Below are 22,317 nucleotides of genomic sequence, written 5' to 3'. Positions count from 1 at the left end.
CGACAAACAAAGGCTAAGTGTGTGTTTGGTTTCCATTCTACACATCTTAGAACAAAAGATAGACGAAGTAAATTAAAAAAAAAAAGAGGGTTAGATGCAGTTAATTTCTTTCAATATGTAGATCTAAAGACAATAAAATATCAAGTAGAATAGACGTAGAAATTAAAATAGATCTAGAATATATATATTAGAATATTTTTCCCACCTTCTTCATCACCATATTATTAATTATAAGCTTTGTAAAATATAACATTTTTATCTTATATCAAAGATGGATAAAAATAACAAAGAAAAGAGTATATGAGATTGAGAGGGAGAGAAGGAAAAAAAATTAATTTGCATCTAATGGTTGTTCGGTCGGTTTCGGTTATGGAGAGATAGAATTTTAGAGACCCGCACCCGCCCGTATGCAACCGTTCATGCCCGGTTTTTCGCAATTTGTTGACCCGAGACCCGACCCACACCCGACCGAATGCTTCAATGTGTTGTCGATTATATCGGTTTCGAGTCGGATCTCGGGTTCATGCTCACCCCTATCTCAAACTTCATTCTGTCAAAATCAATTATGTCCACCACAGAACTAAACACATACTAAATAACACAACAATCACATTCTCTTTCATACTACATATAGTATTATTTTTCTTACAATAATTTTAATAGATATAGCACAAAATTTTCCATTTCAATTCAAACAATCGCTTTGGTTATACATCGAGAAAATTTAGTTGAGAAAATCGAACATATTACTCAACGAATATTAGTCACCGATAAACGAAGATTAAATTTTTGTATATATAACATAATAAACCCGAAAGTTGACCAAAACATGATAACCCGGAAATTTTTAACGATCTCAACATAATTTCATCGTTAACTCTTCGATGGACCAATTTCATATTAACATTCTGCAACTACCATTGCGTTTTTTTATTTGTTTTCTTTTTTTGGTTCCATGAGGTGCATGAGAAGAACAGAAAATGGATCAAGTCCAGTAAACAAAAATTCCTGTATTACCATTACTCTGTAACACTATTCCTAATTCATACTATTCAACTTTACAAGAGAAACTATTGAAGGTATCAAAATCTAAGAATATTATGGAGGTATTATCCTTTGTTTTGAGTGTTCTAGCCTCACTCAACAACATACTAGCAATCTTTTCTGCTGTATTCTCTCTATCTGTATTGTATCGCTCCCTTGTCTGTGCAGTTAAGAAAGCAAACAATTAGATCAAGTTGGTGGGAAATAGGAAAAAAAAATATTACTAGAAACAGTTTGTTAATACAAAACCTGGAGCACTAGCTGAATCGCCTTCTTCACGCTGACAACGTCCCATAGCCCATCACTGAAAATATAAGAGATGTCAAAGTTTTATTTAACATGGTCAAAAGTAAATGCAAATGTTCAAACAAATAAACTAGTGATGAACTATTTGACGAGGAAAGCCAAGATTGGATTTTGCAAAATAAAGCCAGTAAATTTGCAAACTGTCTAGAAGGAATAAAGCTCCTTTAAAGAGAGCAAGTGAATCTGAAAATAAAGGCAGTTATTTCACCACAATTGGAAATGACCTTATTTGCTCACTCACACAAACTAACTTTAGAATAACTTAATCCTTCTGGACGGAAAATTTTATTTAAAGACTGTGATGGTGAAAAATGATCAGAATATATATTTAACTATGGAAATTTAAAAGGCATGCATAAGAAGCCAAATCACCTAGCTAGAACAACAAAAGCCTTGCTTGCTTGGTGAATATGCACGGGCTCACTTATATAAGGTTCAGAACTGAATCGGGAATCCTGCTGTTTTAGGAATTTGTCCCCAAGCATCCTTGCAAGATTTATACCTGCATCAAGTTAAGGGCCACAATCAGCAATGTGCCATGCCAATATTGTATAGCGCAGGAAAATTCTGTTTCAGTGATTTTTCCTCATTCATACCATATAGTCGGGTTTCCCCTTCTTTTAATGGTTCACCGGTCCCTTCAATTCTTAGTCTTTCGGAATAATTCGCTATCTTGTGATCTTCTGTCATCTTGACTTGTTGGCCATTAACACTGACAAAAATAATTAATAATGAGTTTCGTGCAGTCATAGAGTACACTCACATGAATTCCATTATTTTCAAGCTAGTATAACCACTGACATCAATTTGGGATGCAAATGTTGCATATAAAACAATGCCAAAATGCCGTGAAATTTATAACAAGATAAAACTGCTGATTGATATTAACACTTAACAGCAGCTTGAGAAACCGAGTCTCCATTCACCAATTTTCTCTGCTATCCACTTTGAAAGTTCCAGAACTATAGGAATCTCAACATAGCAATTAGCAAGACGAGAAAAGCTAGCTTCAACCAACATAACCAATATTTTGTTTCTGATATCCCAATAGTCATGTTGCCCACCCATTCAAAAGACAAACAAGTCATTCTAAGCAGTCCAGTTGGGTAGATAGACATACCTCATAATGCATGCAGAGTCTCCAACATTTGCACATTGTGCATAGAAATTATCATTACAGTCAGCCCACACCAGAAGCACTGTTGCTGTACATCCCTGCATTCAGTTTGTTATCAAAATATATACAAACCATTAATACAAAAGTTTAGAAAATAAGACCAAAAACTCATGCATATACGGAAAAGTTAAACAAGACCAAAGTGAGCACACCTAAGTCAAACAAGATAAAAATGACCACACAGTACCTCATAATAATTATTCATACGTGCTTCAGTTTGAGAAAATGCATCTCGAAGGATACCTGAAGCATCACGAAGTGATAAAACCCTCTCCCTTTTTGATGAATCTGATAATATACTAGCAATTATCTCAGGAAAGAGTCTGAAAAATAATTACAGAAAGTTAGTAATGTTTTGCAGGTAGGGAACATGAATTCAGATGGCAAAAATATATGCAATGAAGGCTGATTAATTAAAAAGGAATGTTCTTTTGGTAAATATTTGGTTTTACTATATAGGCCCCAGTTTTCTTTGTAAATTGCCAGTAGCGAAATTCTTCGTGTCCAGACACCGCATCATTATAATATTATAGTTAGCATCCATTAGTTTTTATTATTAGTGGGTAATCACAATAAAACTAGAGTGCCAGAAAATATCAAGCATGTGGTTTGTGACATCTACGAGAAGGGGCTAAGAATTACTTCAGAACAAATCCAAGCATGCACTTGTGAATCTAAAATTGTTTGACCTGGCTTATCCTTACTATCTACATATGTTGATGGGCTAAAACACGAAAGGAATTACATGGATTCAGATAGGGACGGGGAAAAAAGAGAAAACAGACAATGAAGAATATTCTGTTGTTTACAATGATGTGATAAAAATACAAAGCACCAACTCCTACTTATACCGGTATTAGACTCCTAATCCTTATCCTAATCAAATCAAGAAACAAATTAGGAAATATAATGAACTATGGAATCCTATCCTCTACGGAATCCTATCCTATGAGATTCCAAGGCAGATTTAGATAAAAGTCACAATTACAATCTTATAGTAGACAAGTCGATACAGTCAATTGAATATCATAGTTCATTATTTAATAACTTGATCAACTATGATATGAAAATAACTGAAACAGCATAAAAATATCTACGTATTAAATATATTTAAGTGACTAAAGAATATGGGAGAGAGTTGGATCAGCCACGACAAATTATAGAACAATCAGTATAAGATGTTCGGATGTAATAGTGATCTGCACATTTATGGATTAAAGAGGTCCACCTTCACAGCCCACAACTACTGACAATATACTCTTTGACTAGATTAAATTATTTCTAATCATCAAGCCACTGTACATAGACACCTAAATAGGGCAAAGTAAAGAACCGGCAAGCATTAACCTATGAGTTTCATTAAAATGGCAACCATCAAACATGGCTGACCTAAGGCAGAAAATACTAACTTGCTAGCAGATTTGGCAGCCCCATCACCACCGTGCCCATCACAAATGCCAAAAAGACCAAACTGAAAATTAGGCACAAGAAGTGGGTTAGCTCCCTCAGGAAAGTGAGAAACAAAGCAGTTGAAGAGATAAATCTACATTGAAGAAGAGTAATTAATAAATCCAGAACCTGATCCAATCCAGGTAGAGGCCATTGATAATAGCAAACATCCTCCATAGGAAGTTTTTTTCCTCCTCGACGCAAAGCCATGGGATCTGATGCCATACCAACTCCAAAGGGAATGTGACGAGGATTTTGTGAAGTGATATGAACCTATCAATGCCATACATTAAATCACATAGCAGATTAAATAGGAATGTTTTTTACAGGAAAAGTGCAAAATCTATAATATACCTAAAGCTAGCATCATATAACCCAATTGAGACATTGTAGAATAGACCAAATTTTTCTTAATATCTTTGCATAGAAAGATAACACCAGCAACATACTCGGTAGTCGATATTCACTTTGAGTATACCACATCAATGTAAATGAAAGAGCAGTGCAAAACAGATAAAACTAACTCAGCAACACAACACCAACCACCACCAAAACCTTTGTGACTAGGTAGGGATGGCTACATTGATCAATCTACATAATAAAAGCTCTTTCATTAATCATATGTAATGATATTAAATCCTTTAACTCCAAATCGATTTTAATGATATTAAACCCTTCTAAAAATTAAAATTGAATTACAATAGAGACTTCGAAAAAGTGTATAAAGGAAAAAAATAAGGCTTAAATAAGTTTTTAATTCCTTAAATACTGACTTTTTAAAATTAGTCCTTATTTGAATTTCACTCATTTTTCGTCGTTGAATTCGTTATGGACTAAAAACACGCAATTTCGTTAAATGTAAGAACTTGAAAAGGAATAAGATCCAATTAGGGAAAATTTCAAATATCGACAATTTTTCAGGAACTAAAAACATCATTTTTAATTTCAGGAACTAAACACATCATTCTTAAACAAAAAATAACTACATTCCAGATTCGATCTAGCTAAAGTCTTATTTTGAATGCATAAGTTATTCTAAATGTATCTCACAGAAATAGTCATATTCTATGTTTTATCAATCAATTTTTCCCTCTTATACGCTTGCATGCATGAAACAAGACTATATATTTCCGTCAAAAACAAATCTTGGATTTCAAGGAAAGCAAAATACCCTGCAATTATAAATTACCAACTTAAATCTATTTGGCCTCTAAAAGTAACACACAGCGTTTCACACAACTAGTATCATGCATACAAGTTTAAGCAAGCTTTGCATCTACGATCTATGGTAATGAAAAAAAACCTAAACATAAGAAACACTTACAATTATTTTTGATGTTGTCCCAAGAGTTATAACATCTCCATTAGCAAGATTCATTGGATCTCCCCAATGCCTACTTCCAGTGTCAGGATGGTTGATTGACTTAGAATTCAAAAGTGTTCCATTCAAGCTACCCATATCTACCAACTCCCATTTCATATTCTGAAAAACTCAATTTTAAAAACAATTATTACACAGAATAACAAACATACATCAATTACAAGTCAAATAGAGAAATAGGGTTTACATCCAAATTCCACTTGATCAAAGCATGCTTTCCCGACACCTCCGAGTCCTTTATCAACAAATCACTAGGAGAAACCCTTCCCAACGTCAGCGGTAGACGAGAGGGATTCGTCGACTGCACGGAACATCGTAATCCACAAGACGGACCGGTGATAACCTCCAAAGTAAGGCAACTTCCTGCAGTTCTAACAGAAAGATATGTTGAGCAAATTAAGACAATGCAAATACACAAAGTAAAAAAAACATAACTGAATCCGAGTAAAAAGAGTTACAGAAATTACTTTGATCAGTGATATCTCTTTGCACAAAATCTTGCACTCTATCATTCTGATTATTATTATTAGTAGTAGTACTATTAGGTTTTTGATGAATTTGAGCTAAAAGAGGTGGAGGAGGTAGCTTAAATACTTGAGTAACATCAGCAACATCTTCAGAATGATGATGATCAGAGATTACATCAACAATCAAAGTATCACCTTGTGGAAAATTAGGTGAAACAGAATGATTATGAAGCCTTTGTTTATGAACAAGTCCTTGTCCATGTGTTCTTGGAGAACGAAAATTAACTTCATTAGGATAACACGCACCTTCAAGATCATAATCTCTAGGTAATTCATTATGATTATGCTGATTATTATAAGAAGAAGCATTAACATCATCTTCAACAAGTGGTCTTTCTAATTCACCACCACCAATAGAACCCTAAATCAATGAATAACATAAATTGGGATCAGAGATTTTAGAAATATTAATAATTAGGTTAAGAAAATGATGATTATTATTAGGAAGAAGAGTATGTAACTAACTACCTTGTTGTTGTTGTTGTTGTTGATGGAAGAAGAGCGAAAGCGAGAAGAGAAAAAGAAGCGCCATGGTTTGAAGAGAAAGAAGAGGAAAACGAAGATGAGAAGAAGCATAAGGAGAAGAAGCACAGTCACAATGGTTTGTAGCATCGTATGTTCCATTTTCCCTTTCTCTTTCTCTCTCTTGTTTTGTTTTTTCTCTCTTCTTCTTCTTCAGATTGGGTTTGGGTTTGCGACAACTTCGCACTTTGATTGAAATGGTCGCATAATTTTTTTTTTTTATTTCTTTCTTTTTTCCATTTATGTTTATATTTTACATTTTTTTAGTTACCCCGTGACTACATATTTGATAAGTGGAAAGTGAATAAATGAAGTGTTCGGAACTGGAATTTCAGCTCCCGCATAAGTGGAGTATATGTACGATGTTTCTACTAATTGAACTAAGTTCACGAGGATTATCTTACCATTTTTTATTACAAAACAAATCATATCATATATTAGTTTTTATTTTATTTTATTTGTATTATCGTCATTTTATTGGTACATAGTTTAGTTTAGTTTAGGTGTGATTAATTTCTATTGAAAAACCAACAAATAATTGATCCAAGTGGTAAGAATTTTGGTCCCCTTAGACATGTGGTTAGAGGTTCAATTTTTTGCTCACGCGTATGGAAAAAATTAGGTTGGGAGGGAAGAACTCACCTTGTGTGTCTCACATGTTTCCCAACTGAGATTAGTCATCGCTAACGACAATGAAAATTTTGTATCAATATCATGGTAACCCCAAAACAAAAAATTTATTGAAAAAATTCGTGGTGCATAAGATAAATTCTTCGCACCAACCAAACTTTTTCTATAAATATGAGGCGAAAGTCAAATTTATGACTAATGCATAGCCTATAGTTAAGTGATATAAAATTCTTACACATGAAACAATTCATTGTAGGTAATAATATTATATAGTTTACTAATGCATCATTGTTTTTTTTTCTTTGTAATTTTCGTTATCTTTGGTTCTTATTTTGCAGTCCTTATTGATTGTGATATTTTCGCTCTTTTTTAAATAAAAAAAATAAAGGAAAAAGATAATTGCCGAGTTACCTAATAAATAATTGTTTGACTGATCGGTAAATAAATACATAAAAAGATATAATTGTTTGACTGATCAGTTACCAAATAGATAACGTGGAATGAGATTTTGTACTCGGCAACTTAAATTGTTTTGTCCCACCCTACTTTTGAACAAATTTAAACTGTGAGGAGCCCACTCGCTTTCCACTCTTGCATTTAGTCCCGATAACGTGTGAGATTAATGGATGATAATGTTGGAATTACATTTCGTCTTAAAATAAGTGTCACTTTAAGTTTTCAATGTAATTTTAATTGTTTTTTTTCTTCTTTCAATTGTATCTTCTATTTCTATCTTGTATTGGTCTTATTTTGCTCAATGAAATAATTTGAGTTTATTTTTATCAAAATAAATAAATATTATACCCTTTAATTAATTTTATGTACATCACTTCCAAGTAATTATTCTCCATTTTACATTTAGCATTTGTTTGATGCACAATATAGAGAAAAAAAATATGATATAAAGTAAGATAATAATATGATAAAATATAAACAAAATAACAGTTATTCTTTCATGTTCCAACCACTCATTTTCAGATGAGTAGAAGATCAAATCTTCTACATTTTGAAAAAATTTACATGCACAAAAATTTAAATTTAGACATGTCTGCAGTAAGTTTCAAGAATAGAATGTTTTAAAAAAACAAAAAACAGAACAATAATGCTTGCCGAGTTACCTCGTTGAATTAAGGTGAGAGATGGTGGTAGACTTGATAGATGAAAGGTGAGAGGTTGGGAGGAGGGGTTTGTTATGGGGGAGATGATCAGCAGTGGGAAGAAGAAAAAATTAGTTTGAGATTTGTAGAGGTATTTGTATTTTAGTCATTTCTTGTGAACGTAGGAGGTATTAAAATTAAAATTTGAGGTGTGTTTAACAGTCCATTATTTTGAACCTCGGCCTAGTTTTACAGATTCCATGCGAAATATTGGAGCCCACTTTTTTCTTACTTGATCTTCGGTTTTACACTAAAAAAACAAACAAACTTGGAATTTTTCTTTTTCCATTCCCCGTGTTTCTTTTTTACGCCCCATTTTTTTTCATTTTTGTCCTCGTATAAAAACTTCAGAACGCATTTTATGAAGTTTTTCTAGTTCAAATTTGGAAAAAATTTGAAACTTACATTCCAAAGTTTTTTTTCAAAGCAAACAAAATTCGGAAAATGCGATCTCAAATCACTCATTTTCAGGGCAAAAGTATTTAAGGGCAAAAGTAGAAAACCGGGGGTAGAAACAAAATACGAGGGTGGAAGAAGAAAAACTCACAAACTTGGGTATCTCTTTACACCCATGTTTCTCCCGGACATTTCAATTTTATTTTGTTGCCCCTTAAATATATTTCAGAATCTATTTTTTACAGTGGAAGAAACTTTGGAAAATATTTTCCGCTCGCTGAATTTTAAAAAATGTTTTCCAAAGTGATTCTATAATATGCAGAACCAATAAGTTAATTGTTCAATTACGTTTTTTGTTGAACAAAATATGCTATACTAACTCCAAATCCCTATATACTCTTGTTTCATCTCTGTTATTCCATCAAGCAAACATCATAGAGACTTTATTTTTATTCACAAGTAAGTGTTAATCAATTTTATAATGATTCTTAGTTTGGTTTTAGCAGGTTAGGTTATACGTTGTAGTGTAATTTTGATTAACTGATTGTATAAATTAAATTTATTAGTTTGTGATTAAGAAATTGTATTAATGATTAGTTTTTCTTGTGATTAGTGATTTGGTTATGTTCAGACTATTCAATGGCATCCTGCCCAAACTACATCCCCATGAACGTGTTTCAAATTGACCGGATATTTCATGAAGAAATGAAATTGTGTTTGATTGATGAAAATATGAGGGGGTAGTTGGTGGTCAACAAATGAGATCATTTTTCTGGATATATCTAATTATATTATATATAATGGTACGTTATTAAAAAAATTGTGTTATTAAAATATTTAAAATAGTTATTCTTTTTTATAAAAAGAAAAAAGATTTTGATAAGCGACTATTTAGGATCGTCTTGAAAACAGGTAAGAAATTTTACCCTAACAGTAACTGTGACCTACCAGTAGAATCAAAGTTATCTAGCAAAGTGAGATATTGACCAAGACTGCCACTAGAACCAACACTATAAAGTTCTTGACCTAAGAACAAAAGAAAAGTTCTCACAATAAAAAGACTCTCACATTGATTAAACTTAAGTTATTATTTGAGAAGTACATTAGATCGCATTTATAGCCTAACCATGACATAGTAAAGTTTATTTCTCACTTCTATGCATTTATCATATGCATTAGAAAATAAACACTAAACATGATTATAAATTTTCACCAGTCACTGTGATGACTTAGAGCACTACTAGGAAGCATCTAGAGAGACTAGGAAAAAACTAATGATCGATCATCTAAAAATCCACCCATAAAAAACACGAAAATTGCATATAAAAAAAATTGAACTTAATTCTTTTCTATTAATCCAATACTATTATACCACAAGTCAGACCATAAATATTTCTTATCATTTGAATCGGGCAACATTCAAATTATTTCTTCAAGTTGGAGTCAAGACAACTTCTTCCAATTATGAGAAATTAATCTCATGGATTATAATCTCATTGATTTTTATGATTCATTCTTATAATCGTGGGCCTAATCATAAGACCTCCTATTTTCATGAGATTTTTTCCTCAAATACGTCAGGAGTCTCATAGGGGATTATAATTCAAAAACCTTTTCTGTTTACAACAATTTAATATTGATTATACCTTTTTTTAATTTATTGGATATTGTTCTTCTAATAATTAGACTTCTCATCTCTTTCCCATATAACAAAGTATCCGTGACATCAACATGCATATTAATATTAAATTAAAATAATGTAAATGCTTTTAAAACGTGTAATTTTTGTCACTCATGGAGAGGTTTATTTAGCTGAGTCACCATCATCCATCCATAGAAATTGAGTTCATGACTTCATCATGTATGTTGAGCTAGTAGCACTGTATATGTTGGACACTTTACTACAGTAATTTGTTAAAGATAAAATAGTAAGATGGTCAATCTAGTCTTTATAATTTTTTTAGAAATTTCCAGGTTAATTATGCGACGGAGTATTCTAAGTGAGTCTTGTTATCATGATCCATTGAGATTTAGTTCTTGTTGATTTAATTCGTAAGAAAAAATAAAAAAAAAATGGATTCCACATGTATGTATGGGACTATGAGTGATTTATATCTTATCAACTATGAACAAATTTAATATTTAATATTAAATATATAAAAGAAAGAGATTGATCGTATAATATTTTTACATGTTCATCTAATAAAATCACAGTATAATATTACTTTTATAAATTTGTTCTTAATTAAATTAAAATATAAAATTTAAATGTTTATATGTCATGATTCATATTCTAATTTAAGATTTTGAATAGAAGTGTCAAAATCTCTTGTGCTCTCTCTTAAATCATTAGCCCATTGTTGCTTCTGATCTTAGTGTCCTGTTGTTACAATAGAGTTAACGTATAATTTACCGATTGTTTTGCTAATCAGCACACACTAATTAACATACTAATTGGTGAGACGTCATTTATTCCAGTTGAGACTAGCTAGAAACAATAGCTATTTGCACTTGTGAAATGCTAGTTTAATTTGTCACTGTCTCAAGTCTCAACTATGATATATATTTATAAGCAGCTTTTAAACCTTTTGGGCTCAATAAACATAAATTTTATAGTTACCTAATATTGTAATTAGCAATTTGTTTAATACCACTGTTTAGTTGTCATGCTTACCTAAAATAGTCTCTCATGATTATTTTATTTTTATTAAGTTGAAAAGAAGGAACATGGTTAAAAAAATAACTACAATAATTAGAAAGTAAGTAGCACATACACATGGTCCAAAAAATGAGTTGTGGAAACATTTAATTAGTCTTTATTTTTTTACTTGCTTGTGTGAGCCACATGAATTGGATTCTCTTGTCCTTCCCTATAAAGTTTCATATAGTAATGTATAAATTTATAAATTAATAGGGAAACAATTTGAAAGCATGACTAACTATAGGCTTCACTTAATTAAGTGACCATGACGTACACTTAGTTAAAAGATTCTCCATTAATATAAACAAAGCTAAAGAGCCTCATGCATTTATAAATGGATTCTGATGCAAATATCATTTTTTCTCTCTCATAAGATTACTAGTCAGATTAAAGATTGGTAAGGGGAACACATATAGACACTATGCAAAATTTGGTCATGTCATGTTTTTTTCTCTCTATTGGTACGAGTTGTGCATATAATAACATAAATATATGGTGTTTACTTGGGAAAGAAGCTAGCTTTCCAAGCTACAAATACATTACAATGCTTATTCAAAAAGTATTAAAAGTACTTTTAGGTGGGAAGAAAAATTATTATATATTTCCAAGAATATGAGATATGACGTAATTAATAAATTAATATCAATTGAGAATAGTTTGCTCCAACTCTAATGTGCAGTCATTTGTAATACTGTAGTAAAAATGAAAGTTTAATGCGATACTTAAATTATAAAACTCTAATTAATTTAATGAATTAGTATTTTGAATTGAACTCTCATTGTCGGTTTTCTCTATTTCTTCTCAAGATATTATTATGGCTATAGACAAAAACAAGAACAAATAATCACAATGATCAAGGAACTCAAGAAAGTTCAATTGAGCAGTCACTAATGAATGGTGAAATTAGTATCTCTCAAATTAATCGCTCATTAAACCGAATACATCATGTTTTTTCAATAATTAGTTTTTTTTTTACCGAAGAACGACCCTCACAAATTGAAAAAACTAAGTGGATAAGAGTGATGACTTATATATATACCATCTTGATTACTCAAAAAATGGTCTACCATAAATTTGACTTTTAAAAGATAAAGCGAATAAAAGTAAGAATTTTATAGTACCCTACATCTTTTAAATATGATTATTGTTAAAAAATCTCAAATCCGATATGAGAGTTAAACTTAATTCTCAAATTTAACAATAACCACATGCATGCGGACAGACCCGAAAGAAAAATGAAACATTGAAAAACTTTAAGTATAATTTGGGGTAGGGTGGTTCATTACATGGGGGGTTTTAGGTTGTCAATTTAGTTAGCTTTATTTTTTTTCTTATGAAGTAAGAGAATGAGAAAGATGAAGGAAAGACTAAACATTAAACTTTACTCTCTAGAAAACATGTTTAAGATTCATTGGCTAAGCATAGCCGACGGTACCAAAGTGATGGTCATACTCGATCATAGTGGAGAATCACTAATTTCCTTTTCATATTTCATATGGCTTTTGGTCTTTATGAGATATCCGTACATATTATTATTAGGGTAATGGCTGTGGGAAAAACTTTGCTACTTTGGGTATGAATAGATGCCTCATTTATTTAGAAAATAAAGAAGCAAAGGACCAATCCAACCGCAATCATCGAGCTGTATAATTATATACTGTATCTATGTATGATCTATTCAAAATATTGAGCACTTAATAATTTACTAAAAACACACTACCTTATTAATATCATATGGATGGAATACTTTTATGGCGAGAAATATAGAATAGAATCATTTAAAAGAGAAGTGTGAAATATATTATATAGCAATCAATTCAAATATTAACATATTTTTTTTTTTTGTCAAGTAGTCCAGTAGTGTTCGACATAAGTTTCTTTATAGATAGCGATAATTTATAGGTCGAAGAAGAAAACAAAATTTATGTAATGATGAGTCAAAATTATGTCAAAAATATTTATAGGTCATTTCTTCCTTTCTCTAGCACACAAGAGTAAATGAGAGAACTTTATTCTATATAAATCATCATTGATCGATATACTTAATATGAATGTGCAATTCATGTCAACGATTCAAAGCATCATGAATAAGATTCATCAGTTACCCATTTACATCTGGTTGACACAAAATGGTGGGGGCGAATTGAACTCAAAGTTTAGTGTGTCCGCACACACTTTAAAATTTCTTTGTGTAACCTTCATCATATTGATTTTGAAGTTAGTACTAAAAAAGTAAATGATGATTAAGTGCATGGGAGAAAATACTGAGTATGTGTATATCTGAGTTTCAAAGGTGTTCTGGGCCGAACTTAGAAGCTCGGTACGCAAACCAACGAGCTTGTATAGTCGAGATGACCCCTAATCGTCGGGCACACCATAGATGCTCGAGATATCAACGGCTACTTCTCCTTGGCTTCTGTAACGTCTAGACACCGGAATGATGAGCATTAACTGCACATCATGGCTCCTTAGCCGTTTTCCGGCAGCCACTTGATGGCCATCAATGCCATCAAGGGCTTTGGCCCAGCGCTGGGGGCTATATATATGTGACTTCACTTCATTTGCACCAGACGCATTATTTTTAGCAAGAAAACCTTTACACACAAACTGACTTGAGCGTCGGAGTGCCTGCAGGTACACAACCCCCCTCCGCTTCAACAGGGGTCTCAACGCTCTCAACCACCGTAAACGCCGGCGAAGTCGCATCAATCTGATCTACACGATCAAAAGGTTGTACATAAAAATAAAGCCATGGATCGCGTTTTCATGACACACAATTTTGTCTAAACATAACGAGAGTGGATTCTCTCATTGTAATTTTTTCTTAATTGCTACCTACCATTAAATATAAGAGAGAAAAAAAGAGATAAATTATATATATAAAAAAAAAAGAGATTGAATTGAGTGGTTGAAATATAACAATTGAAAAATTTTCAATGAAAAGAATTCATTTTCAAACATAACCAACGTTTATATGCTATGCATATGCATATAGCACAGTCTTCCCAATCCCAACATGTACCAAACACACCATTTATTATGTCACAATTTTATGATTGTTTAATTTGAAAAACACCCTTTTGGTCTGATTTTTGTTGCTCACAACAACATTCTGTTCATCCTTTTGGAAAATAGAGAAATAAATGAGCACTTGCGCTTTATTTTTCAAAGTCTGTGGGCTGATTTTTTCTTCTCTTCCTTTTAGGCTTTTTGAATAGAATTAAAAATCCACTATATGTGCATGTTTGGTATGAATATCACTAAAAGAAAAAAAGAAAAATAAGCTGAATCTTAGGCAAAAATTATTATACGGAGAATGTTAACATGTGCATATATGACACATGTTAAGGAATTAAAAATAGAAATTATGCTTTAGAATTTGTGCATTTTAACTTTTCAAGCATTAAATTTTTTGTATTATTAAATGTTGAATTTCTATATTAAGTTAACATGTGCCCTATATGCACATGTTAACAAGACCCAAATTACAAATATTAAAAATAATGACCTAAGTAATAATTTTGTTTGAAATATGTGTTAATTTTATACACAGTATTTAGGTAAATTCTAATATGGACCACTTCATCAAGTGGTCCATGATGGACTAGTTATGAATAACATTATAACGAATACGAATTTTACAAAATTCACCGTTGGATTGAAAGTTTAGATCATATAAATCATCCATAGAAAAATTGAAAATCATTTGATATGTTATTGAGACACATCAAGATTAACGGTTTATTAAATAACGTAAATCTTGATGGGTCTCAATAACATATCAAATGATTTTCAAAAAAATGTAAGGATGATCTATACGATATAAATTTTTAATCCAACGTTGAATTTTGTAAAATTCATATTCGGTATATCACTTGTCCACGGTGAATCCACCATAGCATTAGCCACAATATTTATTCTCTACAATTATTATGAAAATGCATTTATGTTTTTTAGTGGTAAATTAAATATGAAAATTTATAGAGTCTATTTTTTTTTGTTTACGATAAGATGGGGATCGAACCCAAGACTTATAATATACTACATATATCCCTCACTAGTAGACAAAATCTAGTGACTTATAAATAGTCTTGTATATATAATTAATAAATAAGTAATACATAGAGGTAATAACTCAAAGATACAGCGACTATACTAAGAAATGGCCGCCCAATAAGCATGTGAGCTACCATATTCTCTTGTCGTTTAATAAATTTTACCACAAAGTTTGGATTTAACAACAATACATTATTGATGTTACATATAAGTGAACTAAACTCCGAGTTACCGTCACTTAGCTTATGGATTGCATCCACCACACTCTTCGAATCCATTTCAAATATAACATGTGTGATACCTCTTTGCACCATACTTTTCATAGCTTCAAGTAATGCGATCCATTCCCCTTCCGTTATAGTACACTCCCCTTCATTCCAAGATGTACCAGTCACCACAAATCGTCAGGTATGATCTCCTAAGCACCAACCTGCACTTGTTCTATTTAAATCATTATAAAACCCTGCGTCGACATTGCATTTATACCAATCCACCGGTGGTTGCTGTCAAACTACCTGCTGCTGTTGCTGATGAATGTAGCTCGGACTGTCATGTTGACAGTGCTGGACCGAATTCCACTATAAAGAGTCTTATATTAATCAACAAAGAAAGTGTGAAAAATGGTTGTAAGAATAAGGGGTATAAACATGGAAGCAATCACTATCAAGCAATATTTGGGAGAATCCAATTAGTGGCATGGCCTTTTGGTTAGCTTTCTTATGGAAATTACTAGTAGTAATGCCTTAGGGGGTTATTTTGCAGGAAAGTTTAAATCCCACTTGTCTCCCCCTCTTTATGCACTGATTTCATCCTAAGGACATGCATAAAAGACCTATATTTCTGCAAACTTTAAATTGTTGGAAAGGTAATTATGGGATATACATTTTTTTTTCCAAAGAATTGAAATAACAATATTTTTCTTTTTTCAAGTAGTTTAGCGACTCAAATTTCATTTTTTTTAAGTGAATAAGTGAGTGAGTCAGAGTTCAAACTATGATCCTTACCTATTACATATAATATTTCTATCAACTAATTTATGGTCACGGCGACTATTTTCTTTTTATTTTTTAAGAATTTACGACATTAAAAAAATATACTAGAAAACAATGTTATCTAGTTTCTTATCAAGTGTACATCAATCATAAAAGATGACAAGATTTTATCATATTTATTTCGTATTATATTTTTCAAAACTTTTTTATCATATTTATCTCTGTCGTATTTTTACTCAACATTTTTTTTTACAAGATTTTTATTTTATCTAATCAATAAACAGAATGTTAAAAGATAGGAGAGGGGATATTCGTTTACTTACCCATTTTCTCATTTTGAAAATGTCTTTATAATCACTTTTTATTATGTGGTGAATTAAGAATTGAATAACATTAGTGGTTCAAAAAGGCACCATTCATAATCTCCCTACATGACATGAAATGCTCCCTCTTCACCTTTTTGGTTACTACAAATATAGTCCCACCCTTTCACTTCTACCACATGTATTTCCATTGCCTCTTCTCCAATTCCTTTCTCTTTTCATCCAACACACAAACATCTAACCTTAAAGAAAAACCTTGCTTTTCTTAAATCTTACAAAAAACAGAACACTCTGTTTTCCTCTGTTTTTCCCCTGCATCACTCTGTTTTACCCTTTTAGATTTGAACAACTCAAGCTACCAAATGGCTGCAATAATGTTCCACAGTTTACCTTCATGTATTGATTCTCAACTTGTTGAATCAAGATTACATAATCTTCGTTTACCTTCTCCGAAACCACTCACCTCTCATTCCGTTGATTTATCTTTCAAGACATGTTTTTGGGAATCAAACATAAAACCTCATTTTGAACAAAACTTGACTAAAATTGAAACTATCAAATCCAATCTCAATGAGGATAGTTGGAGTTCAATTCAATCACTTTCCAAATCCAATTCTTCTCAAGGTCTTAAAGAAAACACATATGTTCATCCCAATGTGAAACTTCCATGGCATAAACTTAGTCCCAAGAGTTTGGAACTTTGTACTGAGAATTTAGGAAATGAGACAGGATGTAATATTTCAGAATATAGCATTGACTTGCTCTCATCAACAAACTTAGCTAGAGATAATTTGGAGAAAAAGGAGGAACGGAAAAATTCACGTCAAAATTTGAGAGGTGAAATGAGAACTAAGAATTTTCCACCACCTTTGAAGAGTATGAGAGGTTCAGAATCAGTAAGAGTGAAACCACACAGAGAAAATGGTAGGTTAGTGATTGAGCTAACCAAAGTGCCATCCAGTGCTTCTTGCTTTCAAGCAGATAGAAGCAATGGACGCCTTCGTCTTTCCTTTTGGAATGACACTGAAGTTCAGAGTCATTCCAAAGAAGATAAAAGTCAAGAATGCGAGGAAGAGTTTGAAAATGAAATAAGTGGACAAAAACAAGACGCGGAGGACGAAGATGAAGAAGAACAAGAAGAAGTGAAGGATGAGGAAGTAGTAGAAAAAAATATTATTGATAATGAGAATGAGGAAGTAGAAGAAGAGACACATGTCAATGTTTGTTGTGTAGTGAACAAAAGCAAAGGTTGGAATGTTGGGAATGAAGTTATAAGAATGGGAAATCATCAAAAGTATGAGAGGGGAAGTAGAAGAAAGAGATGCAAAGAAGGTGGTAAACATGAACACAATGAAATGTTGGTAAATTGGGGGGAACCTCTTTGGCTTGCATTGGCAACTTCCTAAAATTCTCATTTGAATTTATCTCTTTGTGTAATAATGGTGTAGAACAATTTTTTTTAGAATTTTTAGGTTTGTAGTTTGTACTTTTTCTGAACATCTCTATTGTTTTGACTACCAGATTTTATTTTCCTACTATTAATGAATTCCGGTGTATTTTATTCTTAAAAGATGGTTGTGGTTGGTAGTTAGTTAATATATCGTTATTTTCTTTGTTTCTTGGACACACATAAATAGAGATATGGTAGATACACCGTGAAACTAAAACATGCGAGAATTATCGATCGTTGGTTGGTCTATTGGTAATTGGCGCTAAACTTGGTAGAAAAGATCACGCTTCGATCCTCAAAACTACGACCGGAAGAAGGCTGAAACCACTTGATATCAAAACTAATTCAATATATAATTAATGATACAATACCCCACCAAGCCAAATCGAAACTTTGACACCACTTGTAAGGAGAGTTTGGGAGAGTACCGAGAGTAATAATACCAATAGAGGAAGAACTCACATTTCCGTCCAAATTTTAAAACGTTAATACACGAGATATTTTTCTTACATGTTCAAAATTTAGCTCATCCATCTATATATAATCGATGTGAAATTAACTGCTCATACTTAAATCAAATATAAATTTATGGGTTTATTTGATCGGTTAAAAAACAGGAGATGAGACATGACAACTTTTATTGTGTCATGTTTGATTTGAAACTGGTTATGAGACTTGATAAATTATGTAGTAAAGGACATAACAAAAACAAGATTTTTTGTCCTTCACTGAACCACGAGACAACTTTTTGTCCACAATACTATTATAAAAAATACGAAAATACTAATTTTATTTTCGAATATAAAAATATTATCGTCCTATATCTCTCCGATACGATTTTGTCTTGTCCTGTATTTTGTTCTGTCATGTACTGTTATGTCCAGTCCTTGACTCCTTGCTGTTTTACGAATCAAACGTACCCTATTTGAAGCATACATAATTTAGTTGAATCCCAATTGAATTTCAACTATTAAGAAAGGAGAATGTTAAGGGCACATGTTAAGAAGATAAATGTGAAAAACATTTATTGAACTTGTGATGTATTCAATTATCTAAACATTAAATTCTTTGTATTATTAAATGCTATATTTCTATTTTTAGATAGCTTAACATAACATGTGCCCTAATGACACAAGTTAACACCACCCATTAAGAAATGTATGTTAAAAAATGTATTTCTAGCACTTGTAGTGACAAAAATTAGGTTTTCATTTGCTTTTTGAGAAATTCATTATGTGAAACATACATAATTTAGTTGAATCGCTATTAACAATTACTTTTGATGCAGTGGTAAGCACTTGATCTTACAGAGAGTACGGCAACCAAATCCGTTTTTCTTGTCTTCATAAAAAGTATATTGGCGGGACATGTAAATATGATTTACTTTACTACCTAAATTTTAACCTTTTTGAGATAACATGAAGAAACATAGAACTGTACTAAATTGAGAACATCTTGAAAGGATCCAAATATATCTCCGTCGTACCAATTTGGGGGACCAACATATCCATGACTCTGAAACAAAATCAAAAATTGAATCATGTCTTTATTGTGTATTTGATCCTCTAGTAAGGATATATCTATGTGAAAGAGATTTATGTGAGTGGTGTTCATCTTATAAAAAAGTGGTAGTAGCAATATCAATATGCTTCCATAATTCCATTGACAACTCATCCACTCTCTTATGTACTCTAAGTGTACTAATTCTCAAATGCAAAGGTTGACTTGTTATATGGTTAATTATCAGCTCACATAATTGGTGGAGGACACATTGTGAATATAATCAAGACTTTTCTAGGAGATATAATGTCGGTTTGGTGTCTCGAGTGAGGTGGAGAGGAGAGTTAATGAGAGAAATGATAAGAAGGTCGATGGTTCAATTCTCACCTCCATTATAATACTAATAATTATTAACGCATTGATCGTTTAAAATAATAAGGATACTTTTTTTATGGCATGATCCAAACTAGTAACAGTGGCATGTATATTTGGGCAATATATATATGGTCACACAAAGTTTTTAAACTGCTGATGTCATTGACAAAAACCAAACACAGTACTAGTAGAATTATTGTGGGGTTGAGAATCTACTACCCCGGATACTCAAGCGATGTGCCATCTTTTTCCTTTCTTAAAAATTATCCAGTCAATACAATCCACGTACCAAATCATTGAATTTCATCCAATCCACAAATGCAAGATATCAACTATGAGACCTTATTTCGGTGTCCTCTATACTTTTCGTGCGTCCTTTTAATTTCTTATCTTACCATTTTGTTATTTAAATAGTGAACGTTAAAAAGATGGAATTTTTTTTAAAAATAAATATTCATGACATGCATTTTTCAAGATTTTACAGGAAAAATAGTATTGCAATGCACAACAAATTATTAGTACATCGTAATATAATCGTTGCTTTTTCCCACTTAATTGCTTCTGATAGGACACATTGTTCTTGTTTGTAAGAGAAAATCGTAACGATGGGATTGGGATTCTACAAGACATGCATGCTAGCTTTTCCTTTTAATCAAAATCGAATTATTAAGTGAAGGATGTCAATTTTATTAAGTGAAGGATGTCGGTTTTTATAAACTTATTTGAAATATTTGGGAAGAAATTTCTTAATAAATGACATGTAGAGACTCAAGGTACCATTTTGTACAATAAAAAGTCTTTATTGTTCAAAAATCAAAGTTGTTATTAGTTACAAACAACACACTTTTTTATCTAATTAACGAGATATCGTTTATAAATGAAAAATTGTGAAAGTTCACACAAAGTTTAAAGTGGACAATCTCACCTTAGAAGTTTGGTGTTGCAGATTTGAGATTAAAATATTGTTGGTGCACCAAGTAATTAGGGAGCAAACCTAAGCCACGTTCAAAGACTGATAAATAGTTTAGTGCCTTATTAGTTTGGACCGGAGGCTAATCTTTTTTAAACTATATTTTGGGCTAACATTTTTAGATTAATAGTTTTTTTTTTCTCCGTAAGTAATTTAATGACTAAAATTTTTATCCTTAAAAAGAATAAATCAGGTGTTTGAAATTTGAAACCTAACTTCAATTTATATAATGCGATATTTCTACCAACTAAACTAAATTCATGAGATTATTTTTAGATTAATAGTTAATAGATTTTTTTAGATTAATGGTTAATAGTTAACAAGGCTACATTCTTTTCAAATAACATTTTAATTTACGTTAAAAAATTATGTAGGTCAATATGTGTAAATTATTGAAAAAACTTAGTACGTAAATATATAACTTAACACCAATATTATTTAAAAATATAATATAATAATAGGAACAAAAAATTATTTACTTCAATTTGTCTAATAGGCCTACAAAGTTTTTTAGATAGTTTTTTTGACCAATAGTTTTTTAGATAGTTTAAAACACAACTTTTTTAGCTAAATAAAATTTTAAATTATAGACCCATTTCAGATGACATGAGATGAGATAATCCACCATCCCAAGGCATTTTAGTGGAATTAAATCAATTTTTATGAATGAGGTATATGGTTTTCTTGATGGTTAAGCATTGGAAAGCGTTTAACTTTTGTTTGTTAGTAATGGAAATAAAACTTTTCATTCCCTCGATCCACAATTTCTTAGAAAGGCCATTGTAAAATAAAAATTATTGGACGAGAGAAAGATATATTAAAAAGAAATAAAAGACACCAACAACTTGTTCAAATTATTCCAAGTAGAATGTTGAATATTTTGAAGGGATGGAATGGAATGCATGGATGAGCTTTCCAACAAATGGACAATTCAATGAGTTAGCAACTTTTGATCATTTGAATGGCAAATGCACTTACATTCTCATTTTTTAAATAAAAAATTATAGATAACACATGTTCAAAGCAAATATAAGAAGAAAATGAGACGATTAAAATTCAAACTCAAAATTTTGCATAAAATATTTTCATAATTAATTAAACTACTAAATTGTAAAGTCACTAGTATATTAAAAGTCTGAGTTCAATCTTAAGCTTTATCGTAAACTAAAACGAAAAAGAAAACTACTAAATTGAAACAACCAAGACGAGGAAAAGATAGAGCATAGTAAAGAAAATTTTTGTGAAAAAAAAAGAGAGATATTTTTCCCCCATTAATTATTGGTGGGTCTAACTAGCCATGGCGTCACGAACAAAAGGAACAATCGTTGTCGTAAAAGCATTGCTTCATCCTCTGGAGTTTA

General features: G+C 31.5%; 2 protein-coding genes across 3 annotated transcripts; one reads left to right on the top strand and one right to left on the bottom strand.

Annotated features, from left to right (window-relative positions):
- Positions 1–990: 990 nt before the first annotated feature.
- LOC123908192 (protein phosphatase 2C 70) lies at positions 991–6,618 on the bottom strand. Of its 2 annotated transcripts, XM_045958749.1 has the most exons (13): positions 6,353–6,618; positions 6,131–6,245; positions 5,825–6,019; positions 5,545–5,720; positions 5,301–5,459; positions 4,106–4,249; positions 3,937–3,998; positions 2,715–2,850; positions 2,471–2,565; positions 1,947–2,062; positions 1,723–1,852; positions 1,294–1,348; positions 991–1,204 (listed from the first exon to the last, which is right to left on the bottom strand). In XM_045958749.1, the coding sequence occupies exons 1-13, from the start codon at positions 6,506–6,508 to the stop codon at positions 1,049–1,051; spliced, it is 1,695 nt and encodes a 564-aa protein (XP_045814705.1). In that variant the 5' UTR covers positions 6,509–6,618; the 3' UTR covers positions 991–1,048. The 2 variants fall into 2 exon arrangements, with proteins under 2 accessions (XP_045814705.1, XP_045814704.1); XM_045958748.1 differs by having other exon boundaries at positions 5,825–6,245.
- Positions 6,619–17,023: 10,405 nt separating this feature from the next.
- LOC123905430 (protein FANTASTIC FOUR 3-like) lies at positions 17,024–18,067 on the top strand. Its single transcript, XM_045955025.1, has one exon. The coding sequence runs from the start codon at positions 17,024–17,026 to the stop codon at positions 18,065–18,067; it is 1,044 nt and encodes a 347-aa protein (XP_045810981.1).
- Positions 18,068–22,317: the final 4,250 nt, after the last annotated feature.

Source organism: Trifolium pratense, linkage group LG2 (assembly GCF_020283565.1).
Source record: "Trifolium pratense cultivar HEN17-A07 linkage group LG2, ARS_RC_1.1, whole genome shotgun sequence".
Lineage (NCBI taxonomy): Eukaryota > Viridiplantae > Streptophyta > Magnoliopsida > Fabales > Fabaceae > Trifolium > Trifolium pratense.
This window is presented reverse-complemented; position numbering and strand designations above follow the sequence as displayed.